The sequence below is a fragment of the Microtus ochrogaster genome, unplaced genomic scaffold (assembly GCF_000317375.1).
Source record: "Microtus ochrogaster isolate Prairie Vole_2 unplaced genomic scaffold, MicOch1.0 UNK21, whole genome shotgun sequence".
NCBI lineage: Eukaryota > Metazoa > Chordata > Mammalia > Rodentia > Cricetidae > Microtus > Microtus ochrogaster.
The window spans coordinates 89,605-97,633 of record NW_004949119.1 but is presented as its reverse complement, the minus strand read 5'-3'; the positions used below and the strand labels follow the sequence as shown (position 1 = coordinate 97,633).

At 37.8% G+C, this 8,029-nt stretch overlaps 1 protein-coding gene across 1 annotated transcript; it reads right to left on the bottom strand.

The window, feature by feature from the left end:
- Window positions 1-805: 805 nt before the first annotated feature.
- On the bottom strand, window positions 806-7,109 carry LOC101986711 (olfactory receptor 4Q3). Its single transcript, XM_005367708.2, is given in 3 exon segments — window positions 806-1,833; window positions 1,836-1,876; window positions 6,937-7,109. Coding segments are annotated over 3 exon segments (1,242 nt in total).
- Window positions 7,110-8,029: the final 920 nt, after the last annotated feature.

The window sequence follows — 8,029 nt, the reverse complement described above, 5'->3', positions numbered from 1 at the left end:
GTAAAGCTCTTTGTTAGAGGCAATCAGTACGTATCAGGCAAAGAACACACAAACTGCAGACAAGTGAGAAACTCAAACCACAGCACTCACTCTTGGTCAATTTTACTCCAGGAGAAGTACTTAGCTTTCTTTCCTTAGCTGTACCTCATCACTTGCCCTCTGGGTGAATAGGGATGTCACTTCCAGAGAAGGCTCTACAACAGTAGACTAGAACATCCCATCACCCCAGCATTCCTAGATTCTCACATGTAAACTTTGTTTATCAAACTGACCTGTGCTTTTAAAATTTGGCAGTGCAGAACACAATTCCCGTCGGAGCACTCATAAAGAGAGAGATAAGTGTTTTTAGACTTTGCTGGAAAGTGGACAAGGGGAAGAACCTGTGCTACTTCAAAAGAGACTGTGGAAAGACACCATCAGCTGGTGTCCTCAGACTGTGGACCATTTCTGGGGGCAGACAAAAGGGAGTGTAATATCTTTTTCCACTTGACGGAAATTAAGTAGTAAATTAAACTAATGAGTTGAAGACTTGCTGGAGGCAAAATAATAGACAGTTGATCTTCCAGGGTATTCTCTGGTCTTACCATTTAATTAATTTCTATCATCTGTCTGCCAGTAAATACTCATGAGTCATGCCCTCATATCAGCTCCCAACGAAGCCACCTATGTCTCACAACTATTATTGCAAGTGACGTTTCATAGTATTATTTATACCATCTTATCTGATACCCAGACTCTAATGTGACTTCCACAGATGCACGGGTTAAAGTAAGAACGTTCCAAGAAAGGCATTTTTTAAGACACCTTATACCTCTGATCCTTTAATGAGGCAGTGGGATGTCACCTGCTTCCTTCTCAGCTTTTCTAGAGCTCGTTTCATATCTGTATTTCTCAGCGTGTAGATGAGAGGGTTCAGCATAGGTGTGATCACTGTGTAAAACACAGAGACTACTTTGTCCACAGAGAAGGTGCAAAATGGCCTCAAGTAGATGAATACACAGGGCACAAAGATCAAGCTGACCACTGTCAGGTGAGAGGCACAGGTGGACAGTGCCTTGCTCTGGCCCTGACGGAGGTGAGTTCTCAGAGCGAGTAGGATGAGAGCGTAGGAGAAGAGCAGGACCAAGAAGCAGGCAAGAGACAATATGCCACTGTTAAAGACCATCAGCATCTCAGCCAAGTAAGTGTCCATGCAGGCCAGCTTGATGACCTGAGGGACATCACAATAGAAGTTGTCCAGTTCACTGGGACCACAGAAAGGCAGTTGGATGACAATAATGAGCTGTGTGATAGAGTGGATAAAACCTCCACACCAGCAGGCAAACACCAACCGAAGACGCAGGTGGTTATTCATGACCGCTAGGTAGTGCAGAGGGTTGCATATGGCAACATACCTATCATAGGCCATTACAGTCAGCAGAAACATCTCGCTGGCTCCCAGAAAGTGAAGGAAGAAAATCTGGGCCAGGCATCCAGAAAAGGATATTGTCTTCTCCTTCTGTAGGAAATCTCCTAGCATTTTTGGTACAGCAACACAACTCAGACATAGATCAATGAAAGACAGGTGACTTAGGAAGTAGTACATGGGAGACTGGAGCAGATGAGCATCGGCCTGTACCACCATCACTATCAAAAGGTTTCCCAGGATAATAACAGCAAAAATTAATAAGAATGCGAAGAAGAGAAATAACTGTAGCTCCCAAGAAGATGACAGGCCCAGAAGAACAAATCGTGACACCTCAGAGCTGTTTTCATTTTCCTTCAAGCCAAGAATATTGAACGACCTAGTGTAAGAAAAATTAAACTGGATTAAGCTGATTAAATTAGGCAAATAGAAAAATGATGAGAAAGAACTTTTTGCTTGTCTGTCTGTACACTGTGCAGCAGATGTCAATCACACTAAGCTGAGAAGAGAATTCTTCTTGAATAAGGAACTGCTTTGCTCTACAAAGACACAGACATTCTCCCATACCTCTCACCTTCCTTACCCCCCCCCAACAGAATCACTCCATAGATAGGGAAGCAGAAGCTCTATAACTGGAGGAGACAATGTTCTGTCTAAAATCAGCTCTGGGAAAATACAAAATAAGGCAAGATTAGTACTTTCTTTTTGTTTTCATACTTTAAAAAAAGTATTAAATTTTACTTATTTATTTTGTATAGGTGTGTACATAAATGTGTGTGGGTACACGTGCACTGTGGAATACATGTGAAGGTCAAAGGGTAACTTTTGGAAGTCTGGTCTCTCTACCACATGGGCCACAGTGATGCAATCCAGGCATGGCAACTGTCATCTTTACCTGTCTCTCTACCACATGGGCCACAGTGGTGCAATCCAGGCATGGCAACGGTCGTCTTTACCTGCTTAGCGATCACACTGATTTAAGTTTTGTATTTTCTTATTCCCATTAATCCACTCAGTATTGTGGTTCTTTTGAGATATTCAAAGAATTTGTTTAATAAAATCATTTATACTAGATGCAAAAAATTGATATTGAATATGTGGAAAGGTATCTGAATAATCTTTAATAATAAGAAATCTTTCTTCAAAATATTATATTAATAATAAGCATATGTGAGAAGGATTGGGGGCTGACACAGCTTTCTGCCACTGTGACTGTTCTCTCCACTATAGACAAGTCAAAAGTTCATCCAACTCTACAGTTTAAACTAGAAAATAAAACAAAGGAAAAACACAAAATGAGAAATATTGGCTTCCATGTGTAGAGACTCTTGAGCTGTGCTCTAGTGGGATTCCTCAGTCTTCCTTTGCTGTATCGAGAGTGAAAACTTTCTTGAACAAATGCCCTCTTGATGGTTTTTGTTGTTTCATGTTCTTTTTGAGGGGGGGAGTCTAAAATGTTTAGTTAATAGGAATTAAGTGTTTATTATAACTATCAAGTAATTTCTAACATAATATTGTATATACTCAAAAATCTATAAAGAACATATATAATAAATAAAATATGCATATGATATATAAACATGTACATATAAATCTCTAACATATAGATGTATATATATATATATATACATATGTATTCAAATTTGTGGGTTGATGAGATGGCTGCTGCCAAGCCCAATGAGTAGAATTCAATCCCAAGACCCACATGGTAGAAGGAAAGAATTAACTCCAGCAACTTGTCATTTGACCTCTGTACATGTGCCACATATACCCATTCCCCGCATAGGCACACATTCACACACAAAATAAATTAAAACTGTAATTTACATTTTTATACTGAAGAATTTTCTGAGATTTGCTTCCTATAGGAAGATGTAATTAATGTATTGCTTTTATTTCAAAAGTATAGGTCTACAGAGAGATAACCTTGTATTAAAATAGGTAAGATTGAAATTAAACCATAAGTGTAGATTAAATAAGAATGTATAAATGTATTTAAGCCTACATGACTACAAGCCATTTTAAGTTTTAGTTAGTGACCTACTTTTCTAAAGTAATATCTAATCTTACAGAATTTCAATGCTATTCATATTTAGTTTCTAAGTTTTATTGTAATAATATTTGGCTAAGAATGCTTTCAAATTTTTATCGTTAAAAAGATATAATAATATCTTTTGTGTTTGATTATTTGAGTTATTGTTAAAGTATGGACTAGACAGTGGTTGCTATAGATTGTTTTTTGCTGATTCAAGTCATGCATTGCCTTCAGATAATATAAAACGTAATACCAACAATGCCCAGGTTACATTCAATATCTGATAAAATTAGTCTGTTTTATAATATCTTGCAGCTTCTATGTTTCTAAAAATCTCTAATCACAGAAAGGTGATGAGCCTCTGAATGTTCTATGAAGGATACAGAATCCTTTAACATGAATGAACGCCTACCACTAGATCACCTTTCACTATCATATGGTCCTGTCACTCCCCTTTCCTGGTATGTATTAGAAAGAAATAAAATCAGGATCTGAAGAGATTTCTGATCTTCCGGGTTAACTGCAGCATCATTAATAAGAGACAGAGAATGAGAACACTCAACCACCCCATCAACTGATGGACAGATAGACATAGACACAACAGCACAGTGTTTAAAGGAAGATGAAATTCTGTCATTTGCAACAACATAGAGAGAACTGGTGAAAATTACGTAAGTGAAATAAGCCAGGCAAGAAAAATGATCCTGGTCTTACCCACATATGGAGTCTACAAGACTGAGCTCATAAAAGTTGAAACACAATACTGATTGTCAGAGGTCAGTGGAGACGTTATGCATGTTGGAGAAAGGTTGATCTGATTACTGAGTACCTAGCTGTAATTAGATAAAAGGAAGTTCTGGTATGCAACAAACAATATGGACAGTCTCCTTCACAAAGCCAGAAGGGATGGTGAACATTTTCACACTAAAACAAATGTTCTAGAATATTTTTAGAATTCACCTGATCTTCATCACACAGTGCACACATGGATCAAAGCACCATGCTTTCTGGTTAATATTTATGGTTTCTATGACTTATGTATAAGTTAAAAGTCAATGTGATTTCAAATTTTTCCCTCCTAAATTCTACAGAACTGGGCAAATAAACATTTCAGCTTCATTATCCCATTCCAGCCTATCAGCCTACACTTCATGCTGCATACCCCAGGAATAAGAGGAATTTTCAGAAGTCAGCAAAATGTGTTTATATTTACATACATCGAAGAATGAAAACTTCTAGTAGCAAATGTGTGCTTGGGGAAGGACCCCACTGCACAAAAGGAAAAAAAAACAAAAGAAGCTCTTCATATGATCCAGGTACTTACTAAGAGCTGGGTATCTGTTTGCTGACCTTTCTAAACACAGATCTAAGGGCTGGAGAGAAGGCTCAGCAGGTAAGGACACCCGCTTCTCTTCTAGAGGAACACCATTCACTCCCCAGCACCCACATGGTGGCTAACAACCATCCATCACTCCCTCTTCAGGGGATCCAACACCCTCTTCTGGATTTCATGGACCCTGAAAATTGTTTTCTTAGATTAAAATGATAAATACCAGAGCATATAGATTAAAAGAATAAAACCAAAAAAGCATGTTAGGAGCATCAAAACCAGAAAGGAGACCAGGCTGGTGAGTGAGGTTTTCATAAACATTCTTTTGATGGACTTACATCATTGCTTATATGGAATGATGCGCTTTGATGAAAATAATGTGATATCTTGCTACTCACCACACCTGTGGTGGAGAACACAGTCATCTTCAGATAACCAGCCCAGTCACCAAGACTGTGTCATAACAACTTCCTTATAATCCAGTCTCTAGTTAAATGAAGGCTGTGTGAAATAGCATTCCTGTCTCTAGGGCTCTGGCTCTGTATGAGAGTCTAATGGTCATTACATCACTGTTCACACTAATGAGCCCTGAGATTCCCTGGGCTGCTGTTGTGTGAGGTACCTTCATCTCAGTTCTTGGTAGGAAGCTGACCTGCAATCTCTGGGCTCCAAAACTCTAAGGCCAGAGGCATAAACCAGCCCAATTTTAAAAATTTTTCTTTGAATTGATTAATTTGGAACTTTATCTGCAAACCAATTTCTATGTCTCAGTCTCTGCCTGAATGAAAAGTCTGCCTGTTTATAAACCAGCAATATTCCTGAAGGGATAGAAGTTGAAGTATTAGCACCAAGCTACCTGGAAACTGTAGAAGAAACATCCTTCATAACGTTACCAATCTTGATGCATACCTGAGTGTCTGGTAACACCTCAGGCAGCTTACCTGTGCTCACATACATATTTATCTAGAAGAAACAGTCATTATGTTTAGTGAGTGACAATTTTAATAAGTTGCTCTCCTCAAGGTATGATTTTTACATTTTTAGTTAGAATAGCAATTTATCACTTCCCATTTCTCCTCCCAGCCCCTCACAGATCCCCTCCCTCGAATCCCTCCCAAGTCTCCAGCTACCTCTCAACTTGATATTTTCTTTTTGTTTGATTATTATTGGTATGTAAATATAAAGTATATATATATATATATATAATTGTCAGTATAAAAGTATGTATATAATTGTCAATATAAAAGTATAATTTTAACAATAAAATATACAATTCTCAAATTAAGGAACAATAAGCACTCTTTTTAATCTGCTTGACTGTGAATGGCATGCAGAAGATTAGCAAGGCCATATCAAATAAGATGAAAAATATTACTTTAAATAATCAGAAGATAAAACGAACAATGAAATTAAAAATAAATTAAGTATATTTTAGTTAATACCATGAAGAGAAATGTAATTTTGGCTCTTTTCTACCACATATAGAGAAAATTAATAAAATATAAGCAACCTCCAAAAAGTGTATTTCGGTGGTGGCGCACGCCTTTAATCCCAGCACTCGGGAGGCAGAGGCAGGCGGATCTCTGTGAGTTCGAGACCAGCCTGGTCTACAGAGCTAATTCCAGGATAGTCTCCAAAGCCACAGAGAAACCCTGTCTCGAAAAACCAAAAAAAAAGTGTATTTCACAATATTTATTCATTGCACTTAAATTGTATTTGCCCCCACTTGTGTATATATGTATAGCAAGCACACATAATAAAAGCAAATTTTCTCATCATAAACATAGCAAATAGCATTCAATCACTAGTAAGGCCTGAGTCATAACATGCCTGAGAGTCACACAGTAGTTCAGGATAACATCTTCAATCCTTTTTTCATTTCTCCACTCCCTGTGTGCCAAGGATTGGTATTTAGACAGTTTGGGGGATCTTTGCTGGACTGCTTCTGGCATGCTGTTCAAACACTGTCCAGATTTATCACTTAGATGAGAGTAAATAGAAGTCTGGTCTTGTAATAGTATCTTAAAATAAGAGTTATTGACATAGAGTCAGCATGAAAAACATACTTGGCATATTTTACTTTCTTTCTTCTACAAAGTTGTAGTTATTTCTAAGATCCAAAGAACCTACCATTGACTTTCATGTTAAAATAAGCGCAGGACGTACAGCATGGCAGCAGGAAGGTGCTTTCTCGTCCCATGGGCTCGAAGCTTCGTCTGAAAGTTAGGTACCATTAGACTCCTGTAACAGTCCATCAGCATAGGTTCCAGAGCACATTTAGGAAAATATATTATTGTTGCTCCTAGGGACACATAAGTCTGTGGCTTATCACCAGACATTATTAAGTCACTGACTGTCTTCTGCTTCTAGAAAGAAAATTAACAATCACGTTTTTCTGTAAGCAGTGTTTTTTGAATGCTTGACACTGGCTGTTATTGTATTTTTAGGGAATAGAGCTAGAAAATTAGCACAAGAAAATTTGTATTCTAAGAGTACAGGGAATATAATCTAAGGAAAAAAATAGATTTTTCTCTTCAGACTTGTAAAACTTACTGTTGCAACTCAAATTTTCTGTGGTTTCACTTTCTTTCACATTATGTCACAATGAAATATTTTTACTTTAAATAAATTATTCTTCTGTGGTGCTATTTTGTTTGTGTTTTAGCAAGTAAAGTTTGCCTGAGGATCGGGGTGCAGAGCTAAATCTGTAGAGGCCAGGCAGTGGTGGCGTACACCTCTAATCACAGAAGTTGAGAAACAGAGGCAGAGGGATCTCTACTAGTTCAGAACAAATCATCCTGGGCTACATCAAATTGAATCTGTCTAAAAAAGAAACGGAATTCACATAAAGATGATTCCAGCACTTGAGATCCCACACCTTTAATCCCAGCTCAAGGGAGGTAGAGACAGGAGTGATATGGCTGGTCAGAGGGAGGCATATAAAACGGGAGGAGACAAGAGCTTGGTGTGGTCTGAGAGAGGATACAGTCTGAGAAGACAGTCTGAGGACAAGATCTACTCTTTGATCTGAGCATTGGTAGAGGTAAAAGGTCTCTCTAGTGTCTGGCCACACTGCTTCTCTGATATTTCAACTTTCACCCCTAATTATTTATTAAGACTAATTAGAATGTGTGCTACATTCGTCTTTGATTTTAACAAACAAAAAAAAACATTCATTATTTTGTAAACATGTTGTATTACTTGTATAGCATAAAACATTAATGTCAATGACATCTTTGAACTGAATTAATCACTACTT